The sequence below is a fragment of the Squalius cephalus genome (assembly GCF_949319135.1).
Source record: "Squalius cephalus genome assembly, chromosome: 14".
Classification (NCBI taxonomy): domain Eukaryota; kingdom Metazoa; phylum Chordata; class Actinopteri; order Cypriniformes; family Leuciscidae; genus Squalius; species Squalius cephalus.
The window spans coordinates 7201895-7218840 of record NC_137135.1 but is presented as its reverse complement, the minus strand read 5'-3'; the positions used below and the strand labels follow the sequence as shown (position 1 = coordinate 7218840).

Genomic DNA, 16946 nt, shown 5'->3' with positions numbered 1-16946 from the left:
AGATGTCAATTTTTAGCATTGACAATTGTTTAATAGAAAACAAAATAATTGTTTAATATATATATATATATATTTTTTTTAAAGATTTGCTATATCTGAATCTGTCAATAAACAAAATTAAATAAATAAATTTGAGTGACAATTGATCATTAACAAAGACCACTTTATGATTTTCATTTAAAGAAATTTGATTTTCATTGCAAGCATAAAAGCTGATTTGCATTTTTAACCTTTTTGTTCAGCAATGCCCAAGTGTTTATCATGAAACACTATTGCAAACAATTAAAAGAAGCTTGCTTTAGAAAAACAAATGGGTCACGAGCCCAACTAAAGCAAACATTGATCTCCATAATGGTGGCATAACTTTCCCCAAATTATGCCACCAATCACCATTGGTGGCATAATTTGGGGAAAGTTATGCCACCATTATGGAGATCAATGTTTGCTTTAGTTGGGCTCGTGACCCATTTGTTTTTCTAAAGCAAGCTTCTTTTAATTGTCCCATTGATCCATTGAGGTCCCATTGATCTCCCCAACACCACGGGACTGAACTGGAGAGAAACTGTTCTCCGGTGTCTGAAAAGTGTCGGGCTTTGATCAGGAACACAGCCAGAGCCAGGGAATCCTCACGTCTCACCGTCTGAGCCCTTAGCCAAGATGGCCGCCGCCTCGCCGCCTGAACCCTCAGCCAAGATGGCCACAGCCACGCCCGTCCAGAGTCTCGTCAAATATTGAGTCTATTGAATCATTTAATTTGTTCAAACCGGTTCAAACGGTATGGTTCATTCAGGAACGAAGAATCTAATTGAATCGTTTACTCAACAGATTCGTTCAAAACGCTGAATCAGTGTTGCTCGGAGACGCAGAACGGTTCTGCTGTGGATTTGTTTGGAAAACTATTTTCGTTGGCGAAATAGAGCAATGACAGAAAACCCTACGTTATGAGGACAAAATGTCCTAACAAAGATGGCAATATCCAAAATCCTTGTCCTTGTGGGGACATTCTTAGACTACATTATAAATCATACTAAATTATTTATTTATTTATTTTTTTTAATTGTACAAAATGCAGAAAGTTTTCTGTGATGGGTAGGCTTAGGGTTAGTGGGGAATACAGTTTATATAGTATAGAAATCATTATGTCTATGGAAAGTCCCCATAAAATATGGAAACCCAACATTGTGTGTGTGTGTGTGTGTAATAGAGTAATTGTGAGTGTGTGAGTGTCACGGATCACAGAGGATGCAGACAAGGTTGGTAAGTTAATAGATTTATTTGCAGATAACGGAGATGCAGACAGATGGTGAGTAATAGTAACACAGAACAACAGTGATTGCTTAGCTGGAATGGTAATGTCTTTCTCTTTCGTTCTCTAGGCAGATGCAGGATGGACTGAAGGCAGAACAGGATGCAAGAAGGACGGACCGGAAAGGAGTTCAGCAGGTAGGTATCCAGGTGAGTGATCGGGAGTCTGTGAGTCATGTATTGACGAGACCAGACACTGAATGAAGGGAGACTGTGGGTTTTGTAGGGAGTGCTGGTAATGGGACACAGGTGATGGTGCTCAGTAATCAGGGGAGAGTGAACGGGTGACGTGATGACTGGGCGGAGAGAGAGAACGAGTGGGCGGAGGTGAAGGAGAGCGTGGTGGTGAAGATGGAATCCTGACAGTACCCCCCCCTCCCAAGGCGGCTCCTGACGCCTGAGAGGAGCGCTGCCGACGGCGAGGTCGACCCCGACCTCTGGGTGCTGGACGATCAGGATGGTCTTCGTGGAACTGGGATAACAGGGCAGGATCCAGGATGTCGTCACGAAGAACCCAAGAACGTTCCTCTGGCCCGTAGTCCTCCCAGTCCACCAGGTATTCCAGGCGGGGACCTCGCCGCCGGGAGTCCAAGATGGTGTGGACGCGGTAAATTCGTTCCTCTTCGACTGGAACGGGAGGAGGAGGTACGTCCGAGGAAGAGCCATCTGTGGGAACAGGAATGACAGGGTCAGTGAAAGGTTTGAGTAGGGAGACATGGAAAGACGGGGAGAGCCGATACTGAGGAGGAAGGTTGAGCCTGTAGGTGACTTCGTTCAACTGCCTCTGGATGGTGAAAGGTCCGATGAATCGAGGACTCAGCTTACGGCAAGGCAGTCGGAGGCGGATGTCCCGGGTAGATAACCAAACCTTCTGTCCTGGTTGATACTGGGGTGCCTCTAGTCGACGACAATCCGCGTGTTCCTTGTGCCTCCGAACAGCCTGTTGGAGGTGCACGTGAGCTGAGTCCCATACCCTCTCGCTCTGATGGAACCAGAAGTCGACAGCTGGAACCTCTGAGGGCTCAGGAAAAGAGAAGGAGGTTGATATCCAAGGATGCATTGGAAGGGGGTGAGCCCGGTGGTGTTCTGTCGCAGGGAGTTCTGAGCGTACTCTGCCCAGGGGAGGAAGCGGCTCCAGCTGTCTTGGTACTGGTGGCAGTATGATCGCAGATATCTTCCTATCTCCTGGATCTTCCGCTCAGTCTGGCCGTTCGTCTGAGGGTGGTATCCAGAAGAGAGGCTGACAGTGACCCCGAGGAGCTTAAAGAAGGCATGCCATACCCGAGAGATGAATTGGGGTCCTCTGTCCGAGACGATGTCCTCAGGGATGCCGAAATTCCTGAAGACGTGGTTGAAAAGGGCTTCCGCGGATTCCAAGGCAGTGGGGAGACCTGGTAGAGGAATTCGTTTACACCCCTTGGAGAACCGGTCCACAACAACGAATACGCAGGTGAAGCCCTCAGAATTGGGTAGATCAGTCATAAAGTCTATACTTATATGAGACCAAGGTCGCCGAGGAATAGGCAATGGCACTAGCTTGCCTTCGGGAAGCCTCCTCGGGGTGTTGGTTATGGCACAGACTGAGCATCCGCGGACGAATCTGGATACATCCTGGGAGATGGATGGCCACCAGTACCGTTGACTGAGGAGCGAGAGGGTACGCTTGCTACCCGGATGTCCAGAGCCCAGAACGGTGTGTGCTGAGTCCAGAAGGGGTGTCCGCAGATGTTGAGGTACGAAGAGGCGCCCTTCTGGACCTCCCGGCGGAGCGGGTTGGCGAGCTGCCTCTTGGGTGATCTGCTGGTCGATGTCCCAAAGGATGGGACTCAGGATCATGGCTGGAGGGAGGATGGTTTCAGGTTGAAGGTCGGTTTGAGATGCATGATGGAGTCGGGAGAGTGCGTCCGCCTTACAGTTCTTGCTTCCAGGTCGGTACGACACTACAAAATCAAACCGGGTAAAGAAGAGAGCCCAGCGGGCCTGACGAGGGTTCAGTCTTTTGGCTTTTTTGAGGTATTCAAGATTGCGATGGTCAGTTATTACCTCAAACTGGTGGTTGGCTCCCTCCAGCCAGTGTCTCCATTCCTCCAGAGCCAGCTTGATGGCCAGCAGCTCTCGGTTGCCGATGTCATAATTTAGCTCCGCCGGGGACAGCTTTCTGGAGAAGAAGGCACATGGAAGGAGTTTACGTGACTCACCCTGCCGCTGAGAAAGGACAGCTCCTACCCCGGTGGAAGAGGCGTCCACCTCTACCACGAATGGAAGATCTGGATCAGGATGAACAAGGATAGGAGCTGTTGTGAAGGCTTCCTTCAACTGCTGGAATGCTTGAATAGCACCGGGAGACAAGGACAGAGACTTGGGTCGGCCCTTGAGTGCAGAGGTGAGAGGAGCACTGATCTGACTGTAGTTTTGGATGAATCGACGATAGAAGTTCACGAAGCCCAGGAATCGTTGAAGGTCCTTTATGGTAGAGGGTTGTGGCCAGTGCTGGATGGTTTCCACCTTCCTCTGGTCCATCTGAATGCCTTGTTGGTTAATGATGTAACCCAGGAATTGGACAGTCGAAATGTGGAACTCGCACTTCTCCAGCTTCAGATATAGTCGGCGCTCTCTCAGTTTTTCTAGAACCTGAATGACGTGATGGTGATGTTCAGACATAGAAGAGGAATAGATGAGTATATCGTCGATGTAGACCACTACGAATCGGTTGAGAAACTCTCGTAGGACCTCGTTCATGTATCCTTGGAACACGGCAGGAGCGTTGGACAGCCCGAAGGGCATAACCCGGTATTCGTAGTGGCCTGAGGGAGTCACGAAGGCAGTCTTCCACTCATCCCCTCGTCGAATACGAATCAGGTTGTAAGCACTTCTGAGATCTAATTTCGAGAAGATGCTCGCACCACGAAGCTGTTCCAGGGCGGCTGGGACCAGAGGAAGGGGATAACGGAACTTGATGGTCTGAGAATTCAGTTGACGATAATCAATGCACGGCCGCAAGCCTCCGTCCTTCTTGGCCACGAAGAAGAAACTCGAAGCGGCAGGGGAGGTAGATGGTCAGATGAACTGCTGTTCTAGTGCTTCTTTGACGTACTCCTCCATGGCCTCTGTTCCGGGATGGACAAAGGATAAATGCGGCCCTTGGGAAGGATGGCTCCGGGTAGCAAGTCGATAGCGCAGTCCCATGGCCGGTGAGGTGGTAGCTTAGTTGCCAGGACCTTACTGAAGACATCCTGGAACGCCCGGTACTCCACTGGGATCTCGACTTGCGTTGATGTCTCGGGACTTTCCACCGAGGTTGAACAAACAGGGAAACTGGACTCACTCATTGAAGACTTGGAACGGACTGAAGGTCGAGTTTTCTTGACAGAACTAAGACAGGATACGTGACAATCCTCACCCCAGAGAAGAACCTCTCCGGATTCCCAGTGGAGTGTTGGCTCATGTTGGATTAACCAAGGGCGTCCCAGGATGATATCTGCAGTGGACTCCTCCAGCACCATAAACGAAATCTCCTCAGAATGAAGACATCCGATGCGAAGAGTTAATGTTGGTGTGAAGTGACGAACACGACCTCGCCCCAGTGGCTTGCCCTGGATGGTTTGGATTGGCAGATCTTGAGCCAAGCGTTGCCGGCGAACGTTCAGTTTTTCAAGACACTGGGTGGATATAAAGTTCCCCGCTGACCCGGAGTCGATGAGAGCTTGCGCTGGGATACACATAGAATACGTCAGGATATGTACTTTAGTACGATTTAATGCTTCAATCTTAGGAGTGAGTTGGATTGAACTTACCGCCGACCGCGGTGGACGAACTGGACAGGAACTGAGGAAGTGTTTATCCGATCCACAATAGAGACAGAGATGATGCAGAATCCTGCGCTGACGCTCAGAGGATGAAAGATGTGTGGAGTCGATCTCCATGGGAACTGGTGCTGGAGGAGTATTGGAACTGACCGTGGGCGGAGAACTTACAGTGGGTGCAGATAGATCACAAGCAGAGAGGCGTTGCGAGATGCGGATGGATTTCTGAATCAGGTTCTCCAAACCCATGCTGTCCTCATACACCACCAGCAGATGGCGGATGTTAGGGTTCAGGCCATGGCGATATGCGGTGATCAGAGCGGTTTCGTTCCAACCACTGGATGAGGCAAGGGTTCTGAACTGTAAAGCGAATGTACTCACCGATGAATTCCCTTGACGGAGATTATACAGTTGATCATGGACTGATAGTTCCGAAACAGTTTGTCCAAAGACCTCCTTGAAATGCCGCGTGAATTCAGTAATGGATTTTACCACCGCAGACTCAGAGTTCCATAATGATTGAGCCCACTGTAGGGCTTGGCCTGAGAGGAGAGAAATCATGAAGGCGACTCGGGCTGCATCGTTGTGAAACTGATGTTCATTCATGGTGAAATATAGTGAAGTTTGAAGAAGAAACCCACTGTAGTTCTCCGCCTCACCGGAAAAGGTCGCTGGCCGGGCCATGGGACTCGCGGAGGCAGTGAACGAAGTAGTGGGTGAATGCGGAAGTGGACGTGTTTACATCAATGAGATGGATGGAATGGAAATGGCAGGAATGTCCGTGTACAGGTCTTCGGATGACTCCGCTTTCTGCATGTTGGGTCTGGTCTTCTGTCACGGATCACAGAGGATGCAGACAAGGTTGGTAAGTTAATAGATTTATTTGCAGATAACGGAGATGCAGACAGATGGTGAGTAATAGTAACACAGAACAACAGTGATTGCTTAGCTGGAATGGTAAAGTCTTTCTCTTTCATTCTCTAGGCAGATGCAGGATGGACTGAAGGCAGAACAGGATGCAAGAAGGACGGACCGGAGAGGATTTCAGCAGTGATCGGGAGTCTGTGAGTCATGTATTGACGAGACCAGACACTGAATGAAGGGAGACTGTGGGTTTTGTAGGGAGTGCTGGTAATGGGACACAGGTGATGGTGCTCAGTAATCAGGGGAGAGTGAACGGGTGACGTGATGACTGGGCGGAGAGAGAGAACGAGTGGGCGGAGGTGAAGGAGAGCGTGGTGGTGAAGATGGAATCCTGACAGTGAGAGTGTGTAATAGTGTAATTGTGTGTGTGTGTGTGTGTGTGTGTGTGTGTGTGTGTTTCTGTAAACGGTTTTCTTTTAATACTCAACGTGGTTGAGTGTTTTCCCTCGTTATTATAATTATTGTAAATGTCACTGTTCTCAGCACAGAAGCTGTAGAGGTTGGGGTGCCAATTTTTCTTTGTTGTGAACTTTGTTGTCTTGTGCTTACCTTTACCAATTTGAACAACTTGTTTCAAAAATAATAAAAAGAAAGAAACAAGAAGTCAGGTGTTATGAAGTTATTTATTCTCCTGGACCCTAGACCTGGGACGTAACAATGTACTTTCAAGATAAAGGTGTGTTGAAAACAGATCTGACTTCCAAAGAAACAGAACTAGAGGCTTCACTACTCGCAAAGCCTGTAAAAATGAGACTGTTTATGAACTGTACATTTGAAATAGGGATGCACTGGTATGAAAGTTTGGCCGATACGGATAACCGACAATTCTTTGTTTGAAAGCCGACATGAAGGCAGATAAATCTAAATCCAAAATTTGATGTAATTTTTGAGAGCCTGATTACAAAAACAAAAGTCTCATTATTAAATGCCAGGTGTTATGGAGCAGGCAGTGCAGGCGACCAGGGCGGAGCAGGCAGTGCAGGCGACTCGGGTGGAGCAGGCAGTGCAGGCGACCAGGGCGGAGCAGGCAGTGCAGGCGACCAGGGCGGAGCAGGCAGTGCAGCCGACCCGGCCGGAGCAAGCAGTGAAGGCGACCCGGCCGGAGCAGACGGTTCAGGGGGACCAGGCGGACCTGGTGGTTCAGGGCTACAGGGCAGACCAGAAGGTTCAGGAGCGCCACCATGGTTCTATCAAGGGTCCTCCTGCGCTGCCATGGTCCTATCAAGGGTCCCCCCCCCAAAAAAAAGGGACAGGCGTGGCGGCGGCCATCTTTGCTGAGGGCTCAGGTGACGTGGCATCGGCCATTTGGTCCGGAGACACTGGCTCGGTGGCGGCCATCTTGTCCGGAGACACTGGCCAATAAGCCAGTAAATTACAGTAATTCATACAAAGTTTAATAAAGCAATAAATAGTTTACTCAGTAAAAATAATTCTCAATATTATATGTTGGTTTGTTGAGCTGTAGAGATCCCTTGCAAGGTTTAATTTTTTAAATGAACAACACTAAACCTGAGAGAAAGTTTAACATTTAGAATACAGCCTCTTTTTTTGAATGCATTTATTCAGGAGACATGACTCTCCATTTGTAGTCAGACTGTCAGATCTGCTAGAAGGAGATCATTGACTCTCAGACTCGTCTTGTGTCTGTACGGTGTCTCGTAGGGCAGCATACTGTGCCATGTTAGGCAATCCTGATGCTACACAACAGCTCAGAGCACTGCGGGAAATGTCCATTTCATTTGCATCAAACCTGTGTAGACAACAGATGCAAGGAATGCAATGAAATATAGTCTGTATTAGACTTATAGACTTATAGTTATATCAAATGCAGTGTAAAATGATCTGTAAAATTTAATGTTTGTGGAAGTTACCATTGATCTGTCTTCCCGTCGTAGCGCTCCACTTCAGAGGTGGTGCTGAATCCATTAAAGCCTCCGACAGCAAACAACTGACCATCGACTACCTGGATTTTGAGGAAGGTATAAAGGAAAATAAATAATGTACAGCTAATGTCTTTAACTTTACATTAATAAATCTTATTATAGATGCATGCATCACTTAATTTAAACATAGTTAGAATGTTTTGACACACATTGATCATCGAAGCCTTCTACAATTTTAGAACCAATTATTCTCAATATGGAACCAAAAAAAATTCCCCCATATTCAATATCATCAAATCATTGTTGTAATGTTATTTCATAGTTTCACCAGATACAGATTTTAACTGTCCACATCTCACCTCAATGCCAAAGTTGCTGCGTGGGTTGTACATAGATGCAACGTCACTCCAGACGTTAGTCAGCGGATTGTAGGCCTCCGCACACCGCAAACGACTGGCACCATCAAAACCACCAACCTTTAAATAAATACACTCTTTATTTATGTATTCTGTGCATTTGTAAATGCACATCCATGCATGCATTTGCATAAGTGCAACCTTTAAACTGTGATTCTTCCATATTTCTGTATTTGTGTCATGGTTATCATAGTTAATTAAAACTATAACACTGATATGTGTGTTTAATACTCACAGCATACACTCGATCTGCATAAGCGATCACACCAACACCACTGCGGCGGATACTCATGGGAGCGGTGAGAGTCCACTGGTTTGTTTCAGGGTCGAAGCTCTCAGCAGAGGAGAGACACTCGGTCCCAGTAAAACCACCACAGATATAAATCTGACAAACACAAACATAACATGCATGATGTTCGTGCACAATCATTACAGACTGATCAGAAAACCAGTGTTTAAAACACTGTTCAAATTTTATGATATTCCTTTCCATATTAACACTATTCCTTAACTCTATTTCCCCTTTCCTTCATGCTTTACAGGCATTAAGAGTCTCCAGCAGAAGAGTGTGGAAGTGCTCTTACCCTGCCCTGCAGTGAGGTGGCGCTGGCGTCACTCCGTTGTTCATTCATGGGTGCCATCATTGTCCACTGATTGGTGTTCGGATCGTAGCGCTCTACTGTTTTAAGCCGTTGTTGTCCATCAAAACCACCAATGGCATAAATGAGCCCGTCCAGAACAGCAACACTAATATAGCAGCGGCGTTCATACATGGGGGCCACCTACAACACACCAAATACATCAGTGTGCGAACACACACCAATACACCATTTCATTGGTTCTGTCCTATCAGTTGCAAATAAATACAATAGTATTACTATTATTATATTTTTTAATGGTTTTTTTTTTTTGACACAGTCATGATGGTAATTCTATTCTATTCTATTCTATTCTATTCTATTCTATTCTATTCTATTCTATTCTATTCTATTCTATTCTATTATACAAAGCTACAACAATTGCTGGAACACACACAAAAAAAATGTATCATGGTTTTACCACTTTTTAGACATGTAATACGGTAATACAGTGGTATTCTTTGAAGTAATGTGGAGTACAGCACATCATTCAGCACTATGGTCCATATCAAAGTACAATCCGGTACCATCACTGTACCACAATACTGTTTTGTGAAGGAAGCTAAATTAAAGTTACATGTTGACCTACAGCATTACTCACCTCATGCCAAGTCTGAGTGATTAGACTGAATTTCCTCACGCTGTTGAAATACTCCACATGGTCAAAACCACCAATACAGTAGACAAACTCATCCAGGACTGCTGTACCGTGATAGGCTCTGGGACGCTCATCCTCTTGAGTCACACTGACCCAGCAGTCTGCCTTCACATCATACGCCTCAATCTCATTGGTGGGATTGCCGCTGCTCCATCCTCCGATGGCCAGTAGGATCGATGAGGGCAGACGTGGGCGTGTCAGTTGATGCATGAGTTCTGAGTTGGTGGGTTCATCCATGTTGAGGTCAAACAAAGTCTTCATTGCATCGATGATAACAGGCATGCAGGCTTCATTCTCCATCACTAGTGCATTGCTCTTCACATTATTGATGAAGTATTCTGGTGTTATCAACCCCAATCGAACCTGAAGCACAAGGGAGAGTTTAGACTTTCAGAGACTGTTGCAAGACTGTTACTAAGCAGTTATATGGTGTTCAACAACCAAAAAGGATTTCCAAAATGGCAAAATTTCTAACATTTAACTAATAGCAGAAAATGTATCTCGATTTTAAGAGTTTTAAGATATTTGTAATTAAAAAAAAAATGCAAAAATCTCTGTTTTACCTTTGGCAGAAGCACAGCAATGTGTTGCCTCCTGTTTTCTGGTGCGTGATTAATCCAGTGGAGGACGGCTTCAAAAGCCACCTCCTCCTGTCTGACGTTCAGCTCATCCTCATCAATGATCTCCTCCAGCTGTTCCAGGGAGAGCTCCAGGAACTCCTCAGATACGTGCAGAACCTCCTCAAAGTGCTGCAGGATGTAGTGCTGTGCTTTACAGTGCAGCTTTGAGCAGGAGTTAAAGTGCTCTGTAAACTTGCAGATGCCAATGCAGTTCTCTGGGCATAACTCTGACTCCAGGAACTGACAGCAGGCGTCTACAAGACCTGACACCAAGATCATTTCAGCCGCCACCAAGAGCTCCAGCACATTCTCTTGAGTAATGGGTACAGATCTGGTGTACGCATACTGGATAATAAGAGGCATGATGTCTTGGGATATTCCTTGAATTTCACAGAAATGTTGTGCTGGGCTGCTCCAGTTGTTGGAGAAAAGAGTCCTGTGAACCATTTTGACAAAGAAATACAGACATTAATAATGAGCATATATGATTTTAATTTCAGCCAAATTTACTTAGAGAAACAGATTAGTTTCCTGTATTAACTTTGAAATGCTGGGTAAAACTTCATTCATAGCCACTTCCAGAATCAAATTTCAAGAATGTTGTTTCCTAGATATCATAGTTACATTCTTTTCTCTGGCAATACACTCATTTATATATTTGGACTTTGGCAGTTTCAACAGTATAATGTTGGCAGTGGAAATTATGTATATAATTATAATCATTTCTAAGTAATTTGCACACAATTGCAGTTCAAATGCTTCTTCTCACCTAAAGTAGGAGCTGCAGCCACACATGATGATCTTGTGCACTTGAAATTCTCTGTCATTGGACTTGATGATCATGTCAGTGTGTTCGCCCAGTAAACGTGCTTCATCAAACACGTCAAAGGCTGTTGCTCGTATGTTCTCCATGTTCTCTCAGGACTGTAAATGTATTCAGTCTTCTCACCTCAAACTCTGAGTAAAGTCTCCTTGAGTCTCCTTGAGATTGAGTGTCTGTGGGACTTTTGCTCAGGAGAGTTCTATAGAATGTCTCTGTGACATCATAGTTGTAGAGCTTGAATATGTCTCTTCAGTTTGTGTCACATAATTATTATAGAGTTTTGTTTTATTGATTCCTTTTGAATGAAACATCTTCACAGTAACAAAGATATTAAAATTAATTTAAAGAAATTAACTCAGTGACAAATAAAATAAAGCATTAGTCATTTGAATATGCACTCATCCATTTGTTATTGCACAACAAACACACTAGTGAGTTTTTGACAGAAGGACAGATTTTTCTTGCATGGTGTGACTGTGACCCCAAACAAGTTTACCAGAGGCCTGTATGAAGAGGATTGTTCTTCACAGATCTCATATTCCCATTACATTTCAAGGTCACGCAGCATTAGGCCACATCATGAGTGCAATGTCTTGCTTTTATTGGTTAAATCTGTAAATTCAGAATTACTGCCATTATAAGTAAAATTACAAATAAATGGGCAAGCTGACTTTTTTTTTTTTTTTTTTTTTTTTACAATATTTACAACTGGAAAAATTCAACAAACAAGACTTTGAACAGTCACTAAGACACTACGGCTGTATCTGAAATTGTCCCTTATACTGTACCAGCAGTTCTCAACTGGTTTGGCCATGGGACCCACATTTTCCCATGGACATTAATATTATTATTGTTTTTTTTTTGTTTTTTTTAGGAATTTGACCGAATATATATGGTATTATCACGATATTGAAATGAGCATTTTCAAACAATAACAGGTTTTATATTTTTTTTTTATTAAAACAAAAATAACTCTAAATTATATTTAAATCAATAAAGTAACACACACAAAAACTACATAAAGTAAACAAATGTTTTAAACTGATTCAAGTGTTATAAAGAATTATAGGTAACACTTTACAATAAGGTAAAGTCAGTTAATGCATTAACCAACATTAACAATGAGCAAAAGCTACATTTGTTACCATGGTTATTCTTTGTTAACATTAGTTTAAAAAAATACAACTGATCATTGTTAGTTCATGTTAGCTCAGGTCCATTAAATCCTTCTGAATTTAATAATGTGTTATTAAATGTTGAAATCAACATTAACCAAGATTAATAACTGCTTTAGAAGTATTGTCCATTGTCAGTTTATGTTAACTATAGTGAATTAACTAATAAAGCCTTATTGTAAAGTGTTACCCGTTACAGAATGCAGATCCAGACACAAAGAAATACATTGAAATGTGAGCTTTATTAACAGCACTGAGCAGAATGGAGAATACGGATGAGTATGCCGTTCAAATAGACTTTGAAGAATGAGTAGTAATGAAGACCTTCCTTGTTTTACAGGTGCAGGAGATCATGGAAAGCTGGACGGATGGCTGGATGGACGCACACACCACGTTTTTGTTTGTTTTTAAACGTAAAAATGCAGAACATTTTCTGTAGGCTAATGGTAGGTTTCAGATTAGGGGATATAATTTGTACAGTAAAACAAATCATTATTTCTATGGAAAATCCCCATAAAACATGAAAACACAACATGTGTGTCGGTGTAAATTAGTCTACCACAAACTTCCTTAACAGTATTTATGCTTAAAGATCAACAGCAGTGTACCAATGTAAAGAACATGTACTGTAGGTCTAACAAAAAACAATGTCAGTGTGTGCGCGAGATTGTGTCTATGTGTGAATATTCTCAATCAAACAAATGGTGAAAAATCAAAACTTTTAACCCTAGAGTGCAGGCTTGGTGGGCCTAGAGACTGCATTTTTCCTACACTTCCTTAGGCTTTAAATGACCAAATGGCTCCATATAGACAACACAAACGTTTTAACTGTCTGAGGTCTCAGAATCCTCACGACTGGCTTTCAACATTTTCTTCGCAACTGCTCTGACTGTCCTGCCCTTCTTTGAAACCTCATCAGTTCCTTTTTATTAAAACACTGGCCGGCGACACATCCATCTGCCTTTATTTTCCACTGTCTAGGCATTCAGTAAAATTATTAAAAAGAAATCAGCAACCAACATGCAGCATCCCATGCTGGGACCAGCCGTGTTAACTGAAAGCAACTTGCACTGAAACACCTTAAAGGGGTCCTATTATGCCCTTTTACAAAGTCTTGATGTTGTGAACTTTTGCAGCGTGTTTCTGTATTGTTGTGAAAATGATGAAGATGTTTTCTTAATTTGCGGGTGTTTTTCTATTTGCATGTGTTTTCTTCAGTCGCAGCGCATTGAGCTCTCTTGGCCACCGTAGTAAACTCTATATATTTTTGCAGTGTGTGCATGTCAAAAAATCTATTCTGATTTGAAGCTTGTAACATAAACGCGCACATCAACCTGATCACTTGTTTAGCATTCATGTAAACACTACATTCAGATTCATGAATTCAGGGTGTCATCAACACTCAAAATGTCCCTCAGTAACATTTACTAAGACTGCCTCTGACTAAAGGTTTTTTAAGGTTGACCAGTAGTCATTCATTTAAGCCATTAATCGACTAAAAGCTTGCCTCAAGGAACCGGTAAAAGTAATGATTATGAATGTGTCAAAAAAAATAAAAAAATAAATAAAAATAGCAGGGAGATATTTTTTTAATTTATTATTAAACTAGTGTTAAACTAGAAGAAAGAAACTTATTTGGGTTTAAAAAAAACTTGAGAGACTTAATGATGGAACTTTCCCTTTAATGTTAATAAAACAACAAAAAACTAAGAAAATCACTCAATGTTCTGAAAACTTTAATAATAGCTTCAATTCACGAATTCACACGTACATTAAATCAGATGCAGTAATTTATGTGTATTTGGCGTGCTGTCCGGGAGAGGCCTCCGAGCTCGGAATTTGGCCCGAACCCAGAGTACTCCCCCCTTTTGACTGGGATAGAAAACCAGCCGAGAGTGAGGTGCTGGGGTGGTGGAGGGATGCTGTGAAGTCAAATTCAAATTTGTCAAAAAGTCAAATTCACGTTTTCTGCCGTCTTAAGTCCGTGACGGTGCTAGTGTCCGTGCTGGTGACCGTGCCGGTGACCGTGCCGGAGATGGTGTTGTCTGTGTCCGGGCCAGAGACGGTGGTGTCGGTGTCCATGCCAGAGACGTTGGTATCCTTGCCGGAGATGGTGGTGTCCGTTTCCATCCCGGAGACGGTGGTTTCGGTGTCCGTGCCGAAGACGGTGATACCCGTGCCGGAGACAGTGGTGTCCGTGGTCAGGCACAATTGCTTGCCTTTTGTTACTCTTATTGCTAGTTATTATTGCACTTAAGTGGCGTACTGTCCTGCATTAGTTTTGATTTGAGAAGTACCAGGTATTTAAGTCAGCAGAAGAATTGTCAGCAGTCAACATAGCTGACTTCATTCCAGCCTTTGCAACTCAATCTGCTCTCAATATCTTGGGCTTGACTGAGACCTGATTCGTCCAGAAGATGCAGCAACCTCCTCTGTTCTCTCTAACAACTTCTCTTTCTATCACACTCCTCTCCAGTCTGGGAGGGGTGGGGGCACAGGTCTTCAAATTTCTAACAATTGGAAATACTCAACCCACTCTTCTCTATGCAATAAAAATGCATTTGAATTCTATGCTATTGCAGTTACAACTTCTATTAAAATCCACATTGTAGTAATTTATCGCCTCCAAGGTCAATTGGGCTCCTTTGCAGAGGAGCTGGATGTGCTGCTGTCCTCATTCCCTGAGGATGGCAGTCCACTTGTACTCTTTGGCGATTTTAACATACATCTAGAGAAGGCTTATACTACAGACTTCCTCTCTCTCCTAGCATTATTTGATCTCAAACGGCTCATCACCACAAGTACTCACAAATCAGGCAACCAACTTGACCTAATTTTCACATGCAAATCAAAAGACCCATCTGACCTGAGTATGTATCAGTGTCTGTCTCATCCTTTTCTGTTGAAGTTAATGCTGCTAAATCTTCATATTTCCACAACATGATACACAGTGCTTCAAACACACGCACACTTTTCAAAACATTCAACTCTGTCCCCCTCCGCCACCACCCACCACCTCTAACTGCTGATTATTTTGCTAATTTCTTCACTGACAAAACAACAACCATCAGCAGTCAGTTCTCAGCTCCAGAAATCTTCTCTCCTCCTTCTCTCCACTCACTGAGGCAGAAGTATCTAAACTTCTCCTCTCCAGTCATCCTACCACCTGCCCACTAGATCCCATCCCCTCACACCTTCTACAAGCCATCTCTCCTACACTTTTACCAGCACTCACACAGATCATCAACTCATCTCGCCATACTGGCATGTTCCCTACCACATTTAAGCAGGCTCGGGTAACCCCACGGCTTAAAAACCCCACATTAAACACGTCACTTGTAGACAGTTACCAGCTGGACATCAACCAATCTGGTTTCAAGAATGGCCGTTCAACCAAGACTGCATTACTGTCGGTCACTGAAGACCCGCGGTTTGCAAAAGCTGATTTCAAATCATCGGTTCTCATTCTTCTCAATTTATCTGCTGCCTTTGACACTGTGAATCATAAGATCCTTCTGTCCACCCTCTTATCACTGGGCATCACAGGAACTCCACTTCACTGGGTTGAATCTTATCTCACAGGTATGTCTTTAAGGGTTGACTGGAGAGAGGAGGTATCCAAATCACATTAACTGATCACAGGGTTTCCTCACTGTTCAGTTCTTGGACCCATCCTCTTCTCCATTTACACTACATTAAGTTTCTCTTATCACCATTGCTATTCTGATGACACACAGCTCTACCTATCATTTCAACCAGAAGATCCCACAGAATCTCAAGCTGTCTGGAGCACTTGCATCTCAAGCACTTGCAGCTCAACCTGGCCAAGACTGAGCTTCTCATTTTCCCTGCTTGCTTGCAGTATTCCTCATTTGTAAGTGGCTTTGGATAAAAGCGTCTGCAAAATGAGTAAATGTAAATGCAAATTAATTCATTTAATTCAATTAATACTTTCAAACCCATTCCTTCCACTCAGCATGGACTGATGGTAGCTTGGATGCCCAAAGGCTCTCAAAGGCTGAGTTTGTTTTCATCTGTCATGACGCTCACCGAAATTCTTTGCCGCCCTCGTACGATGGGCCGTTTCGAGTCGTCAAAACGTTCCTGGTCGACATCACAGGCCGTCCAGAATGAGTCACTGTCGATCGACTTAAATCAGCTCATGGAGAGCTAGGTCAGCTGATGGTCGTCCAGCCACCAACAATGGGACAAACCCCAGGGAGAAATCTCAAACTGTTAAGGAGGTTTAACCTCACATCACTGCACATGTTCAGGAAGACAAGTTCGATCTCCAAGCAAGCTGATGTTGCTGGTGTTGGTGAATTCTGGCGGGACCTGTAGGGGCAGATATAAGCAACCCACACATCACTGATCCATAATGCACACATAATTAATACATCATTGACATAGAAACACACATGCATATTTGACAGTCCCCTATAAGAAGCGGGAGAGTTTGAGAGTTTTGTTGATGCGTTGTTTCGCCGCAGAAGTTGACAATAAAAATACAGTGGTTTTGGTCAGTTTAATTTTTTATATTGAAAATATCAAAAAAGCTACACCACTGCTATTGTTTTGTTGTAATGTTTTTTTTTTCTTTGTCTAAGGCACGTTTAAAAGTGAAGTATGCTGGGGCAACTATAAAACCACTGACCATTTGTTACTGTAAACCTGCCCCACAAAACTGTTGAGTATCAAATA

The 16946-nt window shown here is 43.8% G+C and overlaps 1 protein-coding gene across 1 annotated transcript; it reads right to left on the bottom strand.

Annotated features, from left to right (window-relative positions):
- Nucleotides 1-7649: 7649 nt before the first annotated feature.
- On the bottom strand, nt 7650-10610 carry LOC307171401 (kelch-like protein 10; the record flags this gene model as incomplete). Its single annotated transcript, XM_079893009.1, has 7 exons — nt 7650-7782; nt 7904-7995; nt 8275-8391; nt 8567-8716; nt 8916-9113; nt 9535-10014; nt 10101-10610. The coding sequence occupies 7 exons, from the start codon at nt 10608-10610 to the stop codon at nt 7650-7652; spliced, it is 1680 nt and encodes a 559-aa protein (XP_079749135.1).
- Nucleotides 10611-16946: the final 6336 nt, after the last annotated feature.